We start from the raw sequence: 19,831 nt of genomic DNA, 5'->3' as shown, positions 1-19,831 counted from the left end.
GAGGATGGAAGAAATGTATGTAGCATAGTGGTACCACACACTCACTGTGTGACCTGGAGGAGGTTAGCCTCTCCTGTGTGTTGCCTCCCCTATAATACCAACAGCAGACATCACATAGGGTGGCGGTGAGGTCAGGGGTTACATCCGTCTTACAGCAAGGCCATGAGATGGCAAGTACTCTGGCAATGTTAGCTATTATTACCACGAAGTGCATAATGTGGTGCCCGGGGCCCAGAAGATGCTCTATCCATGGTGGCTGCTGGTATTATTCGTTTCCATCTTTTTTTTTTTTTTTAAGATTTTATTTATTTATTCATGATAGTCACACATAGAGAGAGAGAGAGGCAGAGACACAGGCAGAGGGAGAAGCAGGCTCCATGCAGGGAGCCCGACATGGGATTTGATCCCGGGTCTCCAGGATCGCGCCCTGAGCCAAAGGCAGGCACTAAACCGCTGCGCCACCCAGGGATCCCTATTCGTTTCCATCCTCACTTGAAGGCAGTTCTGACCTTACAATGCCTATGACTGCTCTCAGCTCCGGGTTGCTTCAGAGTCTCCCTTTCACTGATGCCTTCCGGGAGTTTGCAGTTGATGCCCTTTCTGCCAGTTCATCTTTTTTTTTTTTTTTTTTAAGATTTTATTTATTTATTTGACAGAGAGAGTATGCACACAAACAGGGGGAGCAGCAGGTAGAGAGAGAGAGAGAAGCAGGCTCCCCGCTGAGCAGGGAGCCTGATACAGATGTGACTCCCAGGACCCTGGGATCACGACCTGAGTCAAAGACAGACACTTCACCAACAGGCACCCCTCTGCCAGTTCATCTTGTGTCTGACTCTGAGTTCCAGCCTCTCTTGGGTCTCCTGTTGTTTGCTCTTGGTTTGGTGTTTGCTTTCTTTGTTCTGGCTTCCTGCTCCATTCCTAGGGTCTATCTCATAGGCATAAAGTTCGCCAGATCAAAGTTAAGTCCCAGCTCTGTTACTCACTAACTGTGTGACCTTAAACACAGGATTTAACCCCAATTTTTTCATCTGTAAAATGGAACCAATAGGGGAGCCTGGGTGGCTCAGTTGGTGAAGTATCTGCCTTTGGCTGAAATCGTGATCTCAGGCTCCTGAGATTGAGCCCCACGTCAGACTCCCTGCTCAGTGGGGAGTCTGCTTGTCCCTCCGCCCCTCCCCCAACTTGTGCTCTCCCTCTGTCAAATAAATAAATAAAATCTTAAAAATAAATAAAATGGGAGTAATAATGAGAATTTTGCAGGGCTGTCGCAAGATTAAATGCAGTCATTGTCAATATTCAACATGGTCAGGGCCTGTTGCCCATCCAGTGCTCCACGATGCTTATTTACTTCTCTTTCCATTTCTTCCTATGGTCCAAATCCCATAATCATTCTGACCTGGTATACTGATCTGTAAAAGGGGGAAATAACATTTCCAGCCTCTGTATGATATCCAGTTTCCTTTTTTCTTTAGTGTTTTGACTTTATTGGGGTGGAAAAAGCAACAATGTACCGTACTAAAGACTCTGCTTTCTCCCATCCCTTGCTGCTATGTGGCGCTGAGTATGTTTTAGACAATGATATGAAAGGAAGTGTTGAGTAGTGGTATGGATTGAACTGTGTCCCCACCTCCCCCAAAATTCTGTGAAAGTTCTAAGCCCCAGTACTGCAGAATGTGATCTCATTTGAAAATAGGGTCTTTACTGGGGTGCCTGGGTGGCTCAATGGGTTAACGGTCTGCCTTTGGTTCAGGCCATGATCCCAGTGTCCTGGGATGGAGCTCCATCATGTCATTGCCAGTTGAGGGCTCCCTGCTTCTCATCTCCCTCTGCCCCTCCCCCCTTCCTATCCCTCCCCCTGTTCCTAACCCTCTGCCTGTACTCTCTCTCTTGCTCTTTCTCTTAAATAAATAAAATCTTAAAAAAAAAAAAAAAAAGAAAATAGGCTCTTTATATAGATAATCAAGTTAAAATGAGGCCATTAGGGTGGGCCCTCGCCCAATATAATTAGAGTCCTTATTAAAAGGGGAAATTTGGACACAGGGAAGTTGACGTGAAGACACACAGTGAGAAGACAGCCATATGAGCAGGGGAAGATTCTCCCCTAGAACCATCAGAGAGAGCATGGCACACCGACACCTTGATTTTGGACTTCTAGCCTCCAGAACTGTGAGACAATAAGTATCTTGTTTCAAGCCACCCAGTTTTTGGCACAGCAGCCCTAGGAAATTAACCAATGTGCAATGGCTGATGGCCGCCTGAGCAAGCTCTCCTGGTGACTGCAGTGTGTAGCGCTGGTACTTAACATGGTCAACATAGTCGACAGTTGGCACGGAGATGGGCACTGATGCGTCAGAGGGGATACTGAACATGAACAAGTCATATTGATTAAATGTTAGCCCTGTGAATGCTCCAGCAGCCATGTTGGGCCATGAGGCTAAAGCCCAGGAACTAAGGATGGCAGAATTGAAAGAGGGGAGGAGCCTTGGTTCCTGATGACTTTGTGGAGCTGCCACGCCAGACGTGGACTGCCCACCTCCAACGGTATACTATAGACATAGAAGGATAAACCTGTGTTTGTTCCTCACTTTGTGAGTTTTGACCTTTTATTTTCCTCAACCAAACCCAAATTGAACCGATGTCCAATCCCATGAGGCATTGGGAAGCCTGAATGAAATGATGAGCCAGAAAGTATTTCATAAACCCTCCAGTTCTCTACACACGTAAGGCATTTTTATTTAGGAAGAATAGGTTGATATTGACTGACATCATCCTGGCCAGAGATCAAAGGCTCTTTGTCCTGCTTCAGCCACATGTTTTTGAGAGCTGTGCATGGATAACAGTGGTACAAGAGACTGGCAGAAGAGGGGCCACCAGCCTCTGGCTTGGATGCCAGCAGGATGACTGGGTGGCTTTTGTTGAGCTGGGGCCAAAATGACCAGGCACTGGTTGGCAGGTGCACATAAAGGCTAAACTGGGATGGTTGGGTGTAAATCTGGCTCCAGCTTCCCTTGCTATGTAACCCTGGGCAGGTTACAGAACTTCTCTGATTTTCAGATTCGTCATCTGTAAAATGGGAACAGTTATAGCCCCTATGACATAGAGTTGTCATGGAGATTCAGTGACATCACATACCCAGTAGGGAAAAAAATAAATCCACAGCTTATCTGTATCCAGCCCAGGTTACAGATTTTTCTGTTCTGACTACTAACCCTTGACAAATTACAAATGGACAGAGTGCATTCTGGCTTGTTCCTTCTTACCTTGTTTGATTCATTTAATAAAAATGCTAAATGTGTCCACCATGCGCTTTACCATGTACCAAGTGATAAAAGAGTTAGTAAGGGGGACTTAGCCATGGTATCCAAATACAGCCAGCTCAGAGAATATTAAAAAAAAAAAAAGCAGAGCCAAAGTTTGTTAGAGTGTCCCTCCTCTTCTCTTACTATCATCTTTTCTAGAGGGCTCTCTTTGAGGTCTCTGCCATAGTCATGCTGGTCTACCTCCTCCTAATCAGTAGATATTTAGTCTCAGGAGGACCTTAGTCACTAGTTCATATCATGGTGCAAATGACTACAAATCTCTCAAAGCAGGGACCTGCAATGACCTGCAAATGACCCATCCTGTGAAGTGGACTGAAAGGCTGCTCCTATGCATAAAAGCAAGAAGGTTCAAGGCAGAAGGGCCTAGAAAATTCATTCAGTCTGAACTCTCTCTGTTCATGGAGGGGAAATCAAGCCAGGCAGAGGTAACCTTGGTCTAATCAGGATGACCCAACCAGTGGTCATGTGGCCAGGCTGAGTGAGGAGTAGAAAATGGCTCTTCCATACTCCCATGGTCTATATCATATGTATGCTAGGCATATGCTGATTAGATTGCACAGGATGCCCTAGGGAGATACAAGGCAGGATAAGAAGTGTCTCTTGCTTTCAAGAAGCCTACAGTCTGGCAGAGAACATAAGCACAGGTGTTAGACTAAAAAGCCCTTTAACCCCACTGATTAGAAATGCTGCCCATTACATATCAAATTCTCCAACATGCATGAGACTGTTCTAGACTCTGTTCTGTTCTACTGCTGTCTCTTCCTGCACAGCAACATGATGTTTTAAAGACTAGCTTTATAAAATATTTTGATATCTGGTAGAGGAAGTCCTTTTTTTTTTTTTTTAAAGAATGTCTTGGCTATTCTTGTATGATCACTGTTTCAGATTAACTTTTTAAAAATATTTTATTTATTTATTTGAGAGAGAGAGAGAGAAAGAGAGAGAGAGAGCATGGGGAGCAGGAGGGGCAGAGGGAGAAGCAGACCACTGAGCAGGGATCTGTATATGGGACTCCATCCCAGGACTCCAGGATCATGACCCAAGCTGAAAGCAGATGCCCAGTGGGCTGAGCCCTGCAGGCACCCCTCAGATGAACTTTTAAATTAGCTTTTGAGTAACACAGATACTGAATCTTCTTCAGCACTCTTGTTCATGCCAGGCACTGGGCATTCAGAAGAGTCAGGCACTGAGTTCCTGCCCTTGGGAGTTCAGAAAATAGCTGAGAAGTATAACCAAACAAGAAGTGTAAAGCAACAACAGGAATCTCATGCTCTGGGTAACAAGAGCCTAATGAGTGAGGAGTCCACACAGATATGACTGCTGTTGAGTTCCATTGTCCCTCCAGGCTAGGAAAGTCATGGGACGCTCAACAGGGAAGGTGACATTATACTGAACTTTGATAGGTGAGCAGGAGTCTGTCAGGTACAGAAGAGAAAAAAAAAAAAAAAAAAAAAAAAGCTCTATGTTGAGGAAGTCAGAGAATGCATTTTGGAGGAGACATTTTACTTGAAGGTGAGTAGGAGTTTGCCCGATTCAGAGGGTGAAATGAAGGAAGAGATTGCCCTGAGCTGGGAGAGTCACATCTCTGAAGACATTTTAGCTGGATTTTGAGTTGGAGGAAGCAGAGAAGATGCTGGAGGAGATAATGAGGCCTTTATTAGAAAAGTAGATGACATTTGACCTGGGCTGTGAGGGATGAATGAGCAGACCACCAGAGGAGAGGAGAGGCACCCCGAATGGAGGTAGTCAGAGAAGGTTTCCCGGAGCAAATAGGAAACCTCGTGGCTTCCTGCGCGCTCCCTGAGATCCAAGATCCAGGCCCTAAGCTTCCCAGCGCGTAGGCGCTCGGGATTCTGAGGTGGCGGCTCTGCAGTTCCCGTTTCCCAGCGTGGGGTACCCGCGGAGCACGCTCGGCCGCGAGGATTGAAGCTTACTCAGGTTTGCAGAGCAAGGGTGGCGGAGCTGAATGCTTTATGTCGGAATCGACCAATGGGATGGCGGCACCCGGTTGCCAGGGCGACGGAGGGGGCAGAGGGGGGCGGGGCCTGGGCACCAGGGGCGGGGCCGGGGCGGGGCTTATATAAGCGGGCGGCGGGCGGCGGGCGGGGCGTGGGGTCGGTGGCTGCTGGGCGGGCGGGGCGCAGGCCGCGGGGCCCGAGCCGGGGGGAGCGGGCGAGCGGAGGCGCCGAGGATCCGATTCACTCGCTGGGGAGACCTATGGGCCGAAGCCGTGTAAATGCGTTTTAAGGCGAGTGCGGGGAGTGGCTCGGGGAGCCTCCGGGAGCGGGCGCCCCCGGCTCCAGTGCTGACCTGCCCCCGGCCCCCTTGCCTCCTCCCAGCAGGGGCCTCGGCTCCGCAACTGCCACTCCTCCTCGGGGTGTTGCACAAGTTTCGAGGTCACCGGCGACCCCCCCTAGCAGCGCGCCTGGCTCTGGCCCCCGCGAAGGAGGACGGGGCTTGGTAAGGGGGTGTGGGGGGCGGGTCCTCGGCCCTGCACTCGGGCGGGCTCCCCCGGGCAGAACCTCAGCCTTGGGTTCCCGCCCGGGAGCCCGCGACCTCTACCCACCATGTGGCCCCAGGCACGCTTAGAATTCTAGCGCGTCAGAACTAGCCCCCCACCCCCCCGCCTTTACAAACGGTGAAACTGAGGCTCGGAGAGGGGACAGGGCGTACCCAAGGTCACGCAGCCCAGGCAGACTCGAATCTAAGCTCCTGCTCTGGGGCTGAGACTCCTTGGTGGGGCCACTCCCAGCCTCTTTTAGTTGGGCGTGGTCAAGACTGAGGGTCCACTGAAAACTTCCCCACCCGAGCTTCTTGGCTTTCCTGCTCCCACTCGTTCTTTCCGTTTTTGCTGAAACCCGAATATCATAACTGAGAAGGAGCTTCAAAATAATCCATCCATTTTACAGATGGGGAAACTGAGGCTCGGGGAGGCAATGACATCTAGGCATGTTATGCCTTGTCCAGGATTCCCGATTGTCCCCACCCTTGCCAAGGAACCCAGGCTCCCTAGGCTTGTGCTAGCAGCGGGGTGTGACAGGACTGGGCGTCCTGGCTTGGGGAGGTCAGAGGGGCTGGGGAGGGCAGCCCCTCAGCGGCCCCCTCACTTTAACCCCCTTCCTCCCCACCCCTTCAGTGTGTTGCATACTTTCTAAGGCGGCGGGGCGGCGGCTCCATCCAGCCCATCGGCTCCTCCTCGGCATGGCTGGCTACTTGAGCGAAACGGACTTTGTGATGGTGGAGGAGGGCTTCAGCACCCGAGACCTGTTGGAGGAGCTCACTCTGGGGGCCTCACAGGCCACCGCGGTGAGGGGCCGGGAGTGGGGGTGGGTTCCCTGTAGAGGCCCAGCTGCCTTCTCTGGAAGGACTCCTCTGGCTCCCATCTCCCTTCATATTTGGCAGTCAGTCCTTGCTATTGGCCAATTGGCCAGAGACAGGCTCATTTTACCCCCATATCCTGCCCCCAAACTTTGCCCTTTCTGCCTGCCCTGATGAAACAGCACCACTGTCTGCCCAGCTCTCTAGGTCAGAAACCTGGGAGTCTGGCTTCACCCCACATCATCAGGGCACCACCAAGCTCCTTATCTTATACCACCTGCCAGGGTACTCTTCTGGGTCCTGGCTTTGTAGTTCAGACCTCATCTCTCTAGGGGCCCTGCTAATCTCCTCCCTGCCTCATCCCACTTGCTCTGACTTTATATCACAGCCATGCTGAAACTCAGAACTGTCTGACAGTTCCCCACTGCCTGCAGGGTCAAGCCAGGGCTCTGCCTTCATAGCTCCACTCCCGGCGTGGCCCATGGTGTATCATGCTCCATCAGAGCCCAACCACAGCTGTATTTCCCAATGATGCTATGTGCTCTGTTATACCCCTTCACCCAGGCTATTCCCTGTGCCTGGAATGCCCTTTTGCCGGCTTCTCTAGCTCTTACCTATTTCCGTCCTTCCTTATTACTCATCAGTGTCACTGTCCTCATCTCCCAGGCCAATTTTGTATTTCCTTTGTCTGTGGCCTTCACTGCATTGTGTAGAAACTCCCGTGGAGCATTTATTGACCGGGCTTGTAATTGCTTAGAGGGTTTGTTGTCTTCAAGACCCAAGCCCTTGCAGGGCTAGAGCCCTGTCTGGTCATCTCCATCCCTGACCATGTCAGACACCAAGTGGGGTTAAGTAAAAAAAAAAAAAAAAAAAAAAAAAAAAATGTTGCATAAAAGGGAAACTGAGTCCCAGTGAGGGTTTAAGTAATGCTGTCTTACCCAGAGCCTTGTACATGTTTTGCCCCCAGCAAATCTGTGGTGACCAGTCGTTCACAGGAATGGGTCACAGTGGCAGCGGGACTAGCTCAAGGCTTCAGCGAGCACCTCTCTGTGAAAGGCAGTGAGCTGCAGGCCATGGCTTTGGCCTGCAAGGAATTTATCTTTTTTCTGTATATACAAATGTATATACAGTTCTGATACTTTGAAAGCATGTATAAAATGCAGTGAGAGCATTTTAAAAAAAGATTTTATTTATTTGAGAGAGAGAGAGAGAGAGAGAGAGCAGGCTCACGCGCATGCATAAGTGGGGGGAAGGGGAGAAGGAGAAGCAGGCTCCCCGCTGAGCAGGAAGCCCGAGGTGGGGCTCAATCTCAGGGCCCTGGGATCGTGACCTGAGCTGAAGGCAAACAACACTTAACTGACTGAACCACCCAGATGCCCCCAGTGAGAGCATTAAAGCCAGAGTTGCCTTATTGTTTCTGCGGAGGTAACATTTGAGGTGAGACTTGAAGGTAGATTGGGAATTTGCCAGATCCTAGTAGGGACAAGGGTATTCTGCTTGAAGGGCATGGTGGGAACAAGAGTTTGGAGCTCTTGTGCAAATGCTCCAGTGTGTAGCTGGAGCTTGAGCTGCAGCGAGGGGAGGCGCTGGAGCCAGATCACAGAACTCCGAACACGGGCTGGGGAGTTTGCCTTGGGTCCAGAGAATTTTTGAGCAAGGTGGCTTGGGTGGCCAGAGCTGGGCTTGGGGTGGGTCCCTGGGAAGACTGCAGATGGCACGCAGGAGGAGGGAGCCGAGTGGGGTCTCACACTCCCCCTTCTTGTGCAGGGTGACGTGGCTGCCTTCTTCGTGGCGGACCTCGGTGCTGTCGTGAGGAAGCACTTCTGTCTTCTGAAGTGCCTGCCACGAATCCGGCCCTTCTACACTGTCAAGTGCAACAGCAGCCCGGGTGTGTTGAAAGTCCTGGCTGAGCTGGGGCTGGGCTTCAGCTGTGCCAACAAGGTGAGCCCCTGGCCCCCGCTGGCACACTGACCCTTGTTGCCTGCTCCACATGCATGTGGCTGGGGTGCTGCCAGGGGCCCTGGAGAAGCAGGGGTGGCTTGCAGCTGGCCCCCACCCTCTGGGAAGGGCCACCCACTTGGGAGGGGGTGGAAAGGATGAAGGAGGGAGAAACAAACATAGAAGTTCTAAACGGGAACTGGAACTGTGTGTCTCTGGGGAGGTGGGTCACCTTTTTAATGGAGATTTTCAAGCTTCTTGGCATAGAGCTATACGTGGTATTCCTCTAATTAAAACAAAACAAAAATACCTTCTTATCATTGTTTTTTTTCTTTTATAGTCATAATGTGTGACAGTACATTTTCTCAGCTAATCCTTTGAGAATTCTGTGGTGTTGCCAATTTTGCTGCCTTTCTAGCTAGATTAATGCTGTTGTCTTAATTCCCCTCCTGCTCTCTCTGTAGACTTACTTGCTTATTTCCTATCACTCTTTATTCATTGAACTACATACAGTGCGCTAGTCAGTGTGTCACCAGGGCTGGCAATACAGTGTGGAGTAAGGCAGGCTCTGTTGTCTTAGAGTTGAATGCTTAGATTATATATTTTCATCCTGTTCTTAGTTAATGAAAGCCTCCAAGCTATAAAGTTTCCTCAGAGTACAGCTTTGGACATACTTATTCATTTAGCAGACCTCTTTTGAGCACCTACAAGGAGGCAAGTACTATTCCGGGTGCGGATTTAGCAAGTGAACAAACAAAAACAGAAAAGGCTTTTCTTTCATGAAACTTGTTTTCTAAAAAACAAACAAGTTAAATAATGAAAATCTATATTATTTTAGATGGTCCCATGCTAGGGAGAAAGAGAAAGTGGGGAAGGGAGGTAGGGAATGTTGGGAGGAAGGATTGTACTTTTATGTAATTTGGCCAGGGAAGGCTTCACTGAAATTTGAATACAGACCTGAAGGAAGCAAAGGATCAAGCAGGTGGATAACTAGAAGAGCATTCTAGGCAGAGGGAACAGCAAGTGCAAAGGTGAGGCAAGAGCAAACCTGGTGGGCGTTGCTTTGTGATATTGTCATTACTGTTATTTTTTTAAGTGATTAGTAATGATTGTTTTAAGTCCTGGACAGCAATATGGTTGGATATTGTGAGGAGGATTCTAGAAAGGTACACTGGAGGAGACAGGAGAAGAGCTAGCCTGGGCAGGCTGAGAGGGGTAGAGGGATTCTGGGTGGGAAAGAGGCGTACACCACAGTGGGATGGTGAGAACAAGCAGGTTAACCTTTATCAAAGATGCTGTTAACACTCTTAGTGATAGGGGAGTCTTTCTCTTTTGTCACCTCAAAGCCCCTTGGTATTTGCTCTTGCTTTGCACACTTTGTTTCACGTGTGCTTGCATAAAGCCTGTGAGATCTGTGGGGAGAGAGATTGCCATGTACAGTCCAGGAGACTGGGGGCCAACTGCACACAGCTTGCCGGTAGCAGAGCCAGGATGTCCCCCTGTGGCATGCTGGGACTCTGCTCTGGGATCGGAGGAAGGGGATCCTTTTCTAGCCTTCTTGGTTTAGGGATGAAGAACAGGACCCAAACCACCTGACTAGCCCTGTGTGTCTGGAAACCCAGAGGTGGTGCACTGTGTGCTTGGCCTTCCGGCCTCAGGGCTGGTCTCCAAAGAGCAGAGTGTAGGATGTTAGGGCTTAGAAAGACCTCGGAAGTCCGCAGGGACATTGAAAGCATATACTGTTGCGGAGTGCTTCTGTTGTGCCAGGCACTTTGCAGAGCGTTTTCTGTATGTGATCTCATTTATTCTCGCAACCATCCTGTGAGGTAATGATTATTACCCTGATTCTGACAACAGCTTTGTGAGGAAGCATTTAGCATACAGCAAAGGAGGCGCCGAGGGTGAGTGACTTGCTGGGAAGTGGCCACTTGAGTAGGGCCAGTGGCAGTGGGGTCTCCAGCTCTCTCACTGCATCTTTTCATTGTCCTTGGGGAGGGGATGGCAGAGCTGGGCCCCAGCTGGTGACGCTTGCCTTAGCAAGCCCCCAGAGCTGTGAGAGGCCCCCTGCCTGCAGGTGAGAGGATCACACTTACTGGGTCCAGGATGCACAGCTTTTCTCGAAAGGCCGAGGCTGCCCTCTTCTGGTTGGCCATCACTAGTGGCTACGCTTTAATATCACCATGACTTGGCCAACATTGACCTAGGGCTGGGTGTACTTATGCAATGGACAGGTCAAGGGCACAGGCCATGCTTTGCATGTCCACTCACCCTTACAAGGACCTTATGTCACCTCCCCTGCCTGCAACCTGTCTTTTCTTACTGTCTCTATCAGCATCCTTCCATCTTAAAAAGCCTTCCCTGGACACCACACCACCCCCCAAGCCCAGTGCCACGCTCCCTCTTCACTGCCAGAGTTGTCTACATTTGCCTGTCTGTGTGCACCTGGCTCTTTCCCTTATCTCCAGCATCTGAGGCATGCTTCCCCATTTCCACTCTCACAACTCTGAGGTATTTCTACCAACATCCCCAGGGATCTTCAGGATTCAGTAAGCACTTTATTTTAAACATTCATTTTGAATTATTCAAATAACGAATTGATTCATTCACACAAACGCGCACACATGTAGGCCATCAGCTTAATGTCTCCAGAGATAATCGCCATTATGAGTTTGACGTTGGTGGGCATATGGTATTTTAAAAATACTTATAAATATGATCCATAGAAAATATACAAAATATAAATGATATTTATGTGTCGCAATGCTTTAAACTTGACAGGTGTTGGAGATCTGTCCCATGCATTTAGACCTTGTCAGGGACACTCCTTGGTTCTCTTCTTATCCTGACTCTCAACATTTAACACAGCGACTGTTTGCTTTTGTGACAAGAACAGTTAACGTGAGATCTACCCTCAATGCATTTTTCCCCCTTAATGCATTTTTAAGTGTACAGCACAGTATTGTTGACTATAGACATGGTTCTACAGATCTCTAGGACTTAATTCATCTTGCAGGACAGGAACTTTATACCCACTGAAGAGCAGCTCCCCATTTGTGACATATTCTTCTTAAAAACCCTCAAAGATAACCTATGCTTCTAGTTTTAAAAAACTTCAGAAGTCAATCAACTGAACGGGAGCGCTACTCTGCACCTGCCCCCCACCCCGACCCCTGGGCACCTGTGAAAGTTGACACCCCCCTTCTGTACAGACATGAGTTGCTGTGACAAGGTTTGCTGTGACAAGATGGATAGCCTATGTATTGTTCCCCCCCTTCTGGACACGTTCTTTCTCCTCCCCTCCCCGCAGATCCTGGCTGCCTGACTTCCTTCTCTCTAAATGGGAAAGCTCCTCCGGATTCTGTTCTGTCTTGGGCTCCCTTTCTCTTGTAGACTCTCCCTCCTCTTGGGGGATTTCATCTTCTCCCACGGCTGTAAATACCATCAATATGCCTCCACCTCCTACGTTTTGATCTCCAGCCCAGACCTTATATATCCAGCAGCTGCCTGGATACCACAGGACGCCTGGAACCCAGTGTGTTCAAACGCACTCACGATCTTCCCCTTGGGGAAGGGCCAGCCGGCTTGCTGGGCATGGAGTCAGACAGCCCCACAGGCTATCCACCACCATGCTGGCCAGCCCTGTCCCCCAGAACACATCTCCCCCAGCTATTACCTCGCCCAAGGCGGTTGGGACCAGTCCCCCCAGAATCCTCTTGCTTCTTGCTGAGTCCTCGTTTGCATGGTATTCAGAGCCTTATGCATTGAAACCTTGCATTTAAAGTACAAACCTGACTGTGCCCTTTCCCTTCATGAAACCTTTCAGATGGATTCCCTTGACTCACAGGATAAAATAGAAATCTACATCAACCTTTTTGGGCTCCCTGTTGGCTCTGCCCACTTCCCTGCAACCTTATCTTCCCCACTGTGCTTTCCCCGTCCAGGCCATCCTGCGTTCCTTGTTCCTTGACCAGGCTGAGCACATTCTGCATCTGTAGCTCCGAACAGGCTGCTCTCTTGACCAGAAACTTCCTTCTATCCCTCTGGGCCTGGGGGAGGCCACCTGTGGAGCTCAGCTTAACTTTATGACTCTCAGAAAGGCTACCCTTGGCTCCTGGCACCCGGGTCCCACATCCCACACTCTCTAGTATCCTGAGCTCTTTCTTTAGGGTTCTTATGTGTTTAGAATTCCTTCATTATTTAGTGCTCATTTGTTCTTGCCTATCTTCCCCGAAGATCTCCACAGGGCCAGAGATTTTGTCTGCTTCACTTACCACTTGTTTTCTTTAGCACCAGTCACAGAGCCTGGCACCTCAATCAATTCTCAAGAAATATTTGTCAACTCAGCATCAAGGTTGAAATCTCTGTTACAGTACTGTGGTTAAGAGCTCATGTGCTAAAGTCTGACAGTCCTGGGTTAGAATCCCAGCTTTGCCACTTAAAAGCTGTGTGACTTTGGATAAGTCACTTAACCTCTCTGAGCCTCTGTTTTCTGTCTCATAAAATTATTATGAGGATTAAATAAAAATGTATATAAAATATTTAATGCAATGGCTGGCATACGGAAATCCTTCAATGAATAACAATATTTATTACGTATTTATCATCAAAGCTAAAGCACAAATCCCAGACTGCTACCATTGTTTCTTCCTCTTACCTCATGTGGTAAAACTGGGGGCAAAAACACATTTTTCATCTCCTTTCAGACTCACAGTCTTTGGAAGCCAGCTGTGAGGGCAGCAATTCCAGCTCTGTTCCACTCTGCTACTCACTGGCTGTGTTTCTGCAGGCAGGTGGACTTCTCCAAACTCAATTTGGTCCTCTGTAAAATGTGGCCAATAAATGCTTCACAGGACAGTTATAGGCATCACATGAGATAATGCACATAAGGTCCTCATACTAAAAAGTGGCTAACTTAAAATCAGAGTCTTATTATAAACTCAGGATGGCTAAAGATAGCCCAGTGTCTCCCACAGTGTTTCAGAACCGGCTGCTTCTTGACTTCCTGCCCTCCATCCTGGAGAGTGAGACTTGAGTTTGAAAGCTGGTTCTGCCTCCTACTTACTGCACCGCCTCTCTGAGTACCAGCTTCCTTTTCTCTCAAGTGGAGCCGGTACCCCTCTGATGGGGTTATTGTAGGGAGTAGAAAAAATAGTGAATCCAGAGTGAGGCTACTGCCTGCTTTTGTTGAGTTTTATTGGATCGCAGCCATGCTCGTTTACTTATGCACTCTCTCTGGTTGCTTTTGTGTTGAGTAGTTGTCATAGAACCTATATGGTTGGGGCACCTGGGTGGCTCAGTCCGTTGGGTGTCTGGCTCTTGGTTTCAGCTCAGGCTGAGATCTTGCAGTCTTGGGATCAAGTCCTGTGTCAGTCTCCATGCTCAGTGTAGAGTATGCTTTGGATTCTTTCTCCTTCCCCCTCTCCCCCTCTGCCCCTCTTCCTGCTCATGCACGAGTGCATGGGTGATCTCTTTCTCTCTCTAAAAATAAATAAATTCTTAAAATAAAAAACCCTACATGGTCCACTAAGCCTAAATTATTTGCTCTCTTGGCCCTTTATAGAAAAAGTTTACTAACATCTCATTTGGTGCCTGCTTGTGGTAGGTGCTCAGTGACAATGGTTGCTCTCATTGTCATCATTATCTGTACCATTCATGCAGCAATCAGGTGGAACAGTGTTCTGTAAAGGTGAGGAAGAGGAGGCCCCCTTGGGAGGTAGGGGTTGCCAGAGTCACCCAACACAGCACCGGGCACACAGCAGGCCTAGGGATGTGGGATAACCTGTCTGGTGAATGTTCCAATACATCAAGGAATATTCATTAAACATTAAATCTGTCTGGAAAATGTGTCAGATACCTATTGTTAGGGCCATCAGGACTCCATGTAATGTCTGTGTGAATTAGAAAATGTACCCCTTCCTTAAGACACTCATTATAATGAATATACTGATTTTGTGAGGCTGAGATGCTTTATTGCCAGGAAGCTGTAATAGATATATAAGTCTACCATGGATTCTCTGTGAATGGGACCTCCCACCCCTCAATTGTACAGTGTACTACCTGCACAGCTGTCCATGGCAACCCTGCCTGTCAAAGAATGGTGAACCAACCTGAGTCCTGATTTTCACATTTTTGTTGTGTAAAAACAAGGTCCACTTTTTATGGACCTCCCCATGCATAGCTGTGACTTTGCCCTTCATTTGTGCTTCCTCAACTTCTGTGGGCCCTGGTAGGCCCTGAGCCTCCTCACCATCACCTTTGGGACCCCACAGGCAGAGATGGAGTTGGTCCAGCGTATTGGCGTCCCTGCCAGTAAGATCGTCTACGCCAACCCCTGTAAGCAAATTGCACAGATCAAGTATGCTGCCAAGCATGGGGTCCGGCTGCTGAGCTTTGACAACGAGGTGGAGCTGGCAAAGGTGGTAAAGAGCCACCCCAGTGCCAAGTAAGCTGAGACCCACTCATGGGGAGGCTGGGCTGAGTGTGAGGGCAGAGGGGGTGGGAGGAGTAGAGATGGAACAGAGGATCCTGCCCTGGACCTGGCCACAGTCACAAGAGGTTGGGGCAGACACTCCTGGACTGGACCCAGTATGCCAGGGCCTGACTGGGACAAAGGCTGAAATACCCATGACAGCCCAGACAGAGAAAAGCCGGTGGTATTATGGAGGTCAGGGTCACAGGCTGAGAGAGCAAGAGGGGTGGCCAAGACCGCTGCACAAAGGAGGTGGCATGCGAGGTGGGCCTGAGGAGTGAATAGAATTAGAGGGCACACAAACAGTGTACCAGAGTGAACTGCTTCAGCAAAGATTGTGTGCAGGTTGGAAATGGTGCAGGGCATTTGAGGGATGAGCAGAAATTTGGTGTGGCTGGAACATACCATGTGGGAGGAGGTGAGGGCAATAATGAATGCTGGTCGGTTATGGTCACAGGGCAGGGACCTGATGTAACTGGGCTTTGGCAGAGTTGGGGCCAGACGTTTTGCTCCAGTGGTGGCTCTCACGTGGTCGTTTGACACCATGGGGATTCCGGGGAGGACCTCCCTGGGGTGATGGGGAGGCCAGGTGGTGGACCACTCTGGTTCACCCAAAGCAGCTTCCATTTTGTCTGTTTTATATGATATTGGGGTTCTCAATAAGACTGTGTTTAAAAAATGGTTCCCCTCATACAAGAAAAGTTGGAAAAGCCTGGCTGGTGTAGAGGCTGATTCGGAGGAAGTGGAGCTGCCGGGGAGAACTGGTGAGGTCGGGACCAGGGCAGGGGCCGCGGGGATGGGCCCAGGGCGTTTAGGGAAATGGATTGGATGGGCCTTGGAGGCTGACCGGCAGTACAGGGACAGGAAGGGGTCAGGGGCCTGTGTTGGGGGCGGCGGCTCTTAGTTTACACCCCTTTTCTCAGAGAGGACGTGATTGGGGTGGGGGGGGTGGGGTCCACCCGGCAGAGGTGCGCTGCATGTCTCCTCAGGATGGTTCTGTGCATTGCTACTGATGACTCTCACTCCCTGAGCCACCTGAGCTTCAAGTTTGGAGCATCGCTGAAATCCTGCAGACACCTGCTTGAAAATGCCAAGAGGAGCCACGTGGAGGTGGTGGGGGTGAGGTGAGTGCCCAGAAGCCCCACCCTCCCTGCCAGGCCCACTGCCTCTTTCCCCAGGAATTAATCAATTCTCTATGAGAGCTTCCTCGGGGCCTCCAAGGAGCGCCTGTTTCCAGGCCTAGAATCCTGCCATTGGAGAGTCGTCTCTCTTTGGAAAGAAGTTTCAGAGTGTTCCACTGCCTGGCTTCGCAGGAGTTACACCAGCCTGTAGGCCAAAGGTTGTGCAGCCACACCTTTGCTCTGCCTCTTTTCTTGCAAGGATATGAAAGAAGTCATGATAATGACCTAATAGTATAGCTTTCATTTATTCTGTGCCTCGGATATGCCAGACACTGTGCTAAATGCTTCAAGTGCATTATCCCACAGCCTTGTGGGGTCTTATCTCCACTTTCTAAATGGGAAAACTAAAGCACAGGCAGGCCGCAGTGCTGATTGAGAGGTACATACAGACATGGCTGACTCTGGGGCCCTGGTCCTCATCCCAGAGGGCTCAGCCCTAGTGGCAGCATGAAGGGATGGGACGGATACCAAGTACCAACGGACCTTGGATCTAGTCTCTTGTCCACTCCTCACTTGCCGTGTGACCCTTGGTGATGCATTTAACTTCTGGGGCCCTCAGTTGCTACATCTGTAGAATGGGCACAATGTCCAGTGTGCCTATCCAAGGCTGCCCCTGGCTGGGGCTGAGACAGTGGCATCTGGGGCCCCACAAGTAAGTCAAAGCTCTCCCTCCCTTCCCAGTTTTCATGTTGGCAGTGGCTGTCCTGACCTTCACGCCTATACTCAGTCCATCGCAGATGCCCGTCTTGTGTTTGAAATGGGCGCTGAGCTGGGCCACAGGATGCACATCCTGGACCTTGGTGGTGGCTTCCCTGGATTGGAGGGGGCCAAAGTGAGATTCGAAGAGGTAACCCTGGGGTCAGAAGTGTGGTACTGGGCTGGGTGGGAGGTAGAGCTGGCATATCCGGCACTGTGAGCGGGTCCTCAGTGCTGAGTGCTGTGCTTGGTGCTTTACTGGATTATTAGCCCCGTGTTACATACAGCTGGGCAAGCCAAGGCTCCTCAAGGTTATGTCACTTTCTCAGTATACGGCAGAGCTGGCTGTAGACAGCTCTCTCTGACTCTGGTCCAAGCACATATTTGAAGCTTAACCAGGCCTATTTTCATAAGCCTGGGAACCCTCAGAAGGCCTGGCACTCTCCACTCTCCCTCTGGTGAGCTGATGAGAAATCAAACGGGAGGGCAAGGGAAAGAAAAGCCCACCTGTCTATTTTCATCAGAGATGAAATCAAGAAAAATATGTCACCGCAATCCCCACTCCAACCACTAGGGGACGCCTCTCCCTAGTAAGAGCCAAGTCCTGGAATATCCACAATTTGGGACTGACCTAAGAAAATAATCCCCGAAGGACACAGAGTTAGCCTCAAAGATGAGCATAACAAGAGCCCAGTGGACTTTTCCTAGCACTCGGGAATTGGTTAAATTATAGTACATTCGTATGACCTCCATGTGAGGTCATTCAGAGAGTCTTGAGTAAAACTGGTTACAGAACGTTTATGTAGCCCTATCATGTTAATAATAAAAAATAGTGTTTGTATAGAAGAAGAATTAAAGGAGTCACTCCAAAAAGTTAACAATGATTAACAATCTGGATGACAGAATTAGGGTGATTTTGATCTTCAATATTCTCTGTATTTTCTGTGAAAAATATGTCATTTAACAGATTGGACATTGATGAAAGAAAGATCTACATCAGGGCTTCTGGAACCCGAGTACCAAGTGTTACGTTAAGAACACCTCTTCCCATTGTGGGGGCGTTGAGGAAGGTGATTTACACAAGCATAAGGGTCTTAACCCAGCTCTGTCTGGCTCCTCCCTTCCTGGCTAACTGTCTGCTGCCACCAGCTGGAGCCTTAGCAGGTGCCAAGTCCTTCTCTCTGAAATCAAAGAAGCTTTCAAGAAATAGACTTGGAGCTATAGCAAGTCCTCAGAATGTAAACCCCACATTTCAAACAAGTCATTGTCCTCCATCCCTGTCCTACCAGATTGCTACTGTGATCAACTCAGCCTTGGACCTGTACTTCCCAGAGGGCTGTGGTGTGGACATCCTTGCCAGACTGGGGCGCTACTATGTGACTTCGGCCTTCACTTTGGCAGTCAGCATCATTGCCAAGAAGGAGGTTCTTCTGGACCAGCCTGGAAGGGAGGGTAGGTGGCAGGTGGGCAACAGAGCCCCATTTTTCCCCCTTGAAGCTAAGGACAGTGGACTGGCTGAGCAAGGCCTGGTTTTAGGGGATGGGGAATCTGGAGGGTGGATTGTTGCTTTAGAGAAACTTACAACCAAGTTCCCTCACCCCCAAGACAACTTGTGTAGTGCAACTTTTTCTATGCATATTTCTATTTTATGAAGATTGAGATAAAAACAACCTTAGGGAGAGCAGATACTTTATTAACCCATTATACAGATGAGAAAATTGAGAGCCAAAGAGAATGCAAGTGAATTGCTTAATAATAAAAAGTAATGCCTGCATTCGACCCCATGTCTGTCTCCTCTCCAAAGCACAGGCTCTTACTCATCCTATTGCTTCTCATAACATAATGAAAATAATTAATGACAACTTATATTCGTCTAAGCCTACTTTATAGATGACAGAATATAGGCATGGAGAGGCTGAGTCACTAGCCCAAAGTCACACAGCTGGTAAGGGGCAGTGCCTGGATTCAATTTTAGGCTGGGCTGACTCAGGGTTCTCTGCCCACGCTGCAACATCAGGGCTCATCCCTGCCCTTCCAGATAGATCAGCCCCTTGAGTGAGGAGTGGGGCAGGAGTTTTGATCTTGGGGCTTTGCCTTTTGCTCCAAGATCTCAGGCAGGAGAGCTGAGGTCTGTGTGTCTTCCCCTAAGAATCCATTTGGAGGGATGATGGGCTCCAGGTAGTTAGAATGTCTGGTGTGTGCGCGTGTGTGTGTGTGTGTGTGTGTGTGTGTGTAGATGATGTTCTTCTGGCTTCCTTTATAAATCTGGACAATTACTATATCTAGACCAGCCAGGAGACCTGGTTTCTCATTTCAGCTCAGGCACTGTCCCATTGTGTGCCTCTGAACCAGTGGCTTACCCTCTTGGGACATCGAGTTTGGGGAGGAATGTTCTGTTGCCTTTGCAGGCAGGAAGTATGTCCTGGGCAGGGCTGCTCAGCTGCAGGGGTGAGTGTGCTCCACATGAACCTCATGTCCTGGGGGCAGCAGGACCAACCCCATAGTTGAGGAAGGGGCAGCCTTTTTTGCTTTAGTTACCCGTCATCCTTGCTGAGCTGACCATTGTGCCAGCTCCCCACTCCTTCACGTGGCTGCTTGTGCTGCCCCTGACCACTCTCCCCACCCACAGAGGAAACCGGTTCCACCCCCAAGACCATCGTGTACCACCTCGGTGAGGGCGTGTATGGAATCTTCAACTCGGTCCTGTTTGACAACACCTGCCCCACCCCCATCCTGCAGAAGGTAAGCCTACCCCCACCCACAGGCCTCTTTTCAATTTTGAGTGTGGGGGTGGGTGTTTAAAATCACATGTTGGTTTTTTCTTTTTTTAAGATTTTATTTATTTATTCATGAGAATATACAGAGAGGAGAGAGAGAGAGAGAGAGAGAGGTAGAGACACAGGCAGAGG

General features: G+C 49.4%; 1 protein-coding gene across 10 annotated transcripts in view; it reads left to right on the top strand.

The window, feature by feature from the left end:
- The first annotated feature begins 5,429 nt into the window (after window positions 1–5,429).
- The window catches only part of AZIN2 (antizyme inhibitor 2), a 37,067-nt gene continuing 22,665 nt past the window's right edge, over window positions 5,430–19,831 (top strand). For 3 of the 10 annotated variants that reach the window (XM_072750334.1, XM_072750337.1, XM_072750331.1), the window contains exons 1-9: window positions 5,430–5,568; window positions 5,660–5,780; window positions 6,457–6,626; window positions 8,406–8,579; window positions 14,846–15,018; window positions 16,035–16,169; window positions 16,908–17,073; window positions 18,212–18,374; window positions 19,552–19,664. In XM_072750334.1, coding sequence (XP_072606435.1) covers window positions 6,522–6,626; window positions 8,406–8,579; window positions 14,846–15,018; window positions 16,035–16,169; window positions 16,908–17,073; window positions 18,212–18,374; window positions 19,552–19,664 — 1,029 coding nt within the window. In that variant the 5' untranslated portion in view covers window positions 5,430–5,568; window positions 5,660–5,780; window positions 6,457–6,521. Of the gene's footprint in view, window positions 5,569–5,659; window positions 5,781–6,456; window positions 6,627–8,405; window positions 8,580–14,845; window positions 15,019–16,034; window positions 16,170–16,907; window positions 17,074–18,211; window positions 18,375–19,551; window positions 19,665–19,831 lie in introns of those variants that run through there. The other 7 variants (XM_072750335.1, XM_072750332.1, XM_072750336.1 and 4 more) reach the window with 6 other exon arrangements.

This window comes from Vulpes vulpes, chromosome 2, assembly GCF_048418805.1.
Source record: "Vulpes vulpes isolate BD-2025 chromosome 2, VulVul3, whole genome shotgun sequence".
Taxonomy (NCBI): Eukaryota; Metazoa; Chordata; class Mammalia; order Carnivora; family Canidae; genus Vulpes; species Vulpes vulpes.
The sequence above is the reverse complement of the archived record's forward strand: the minus strand, read 5'-3'. Positions and strand labels throughout refer to the sequence as shown.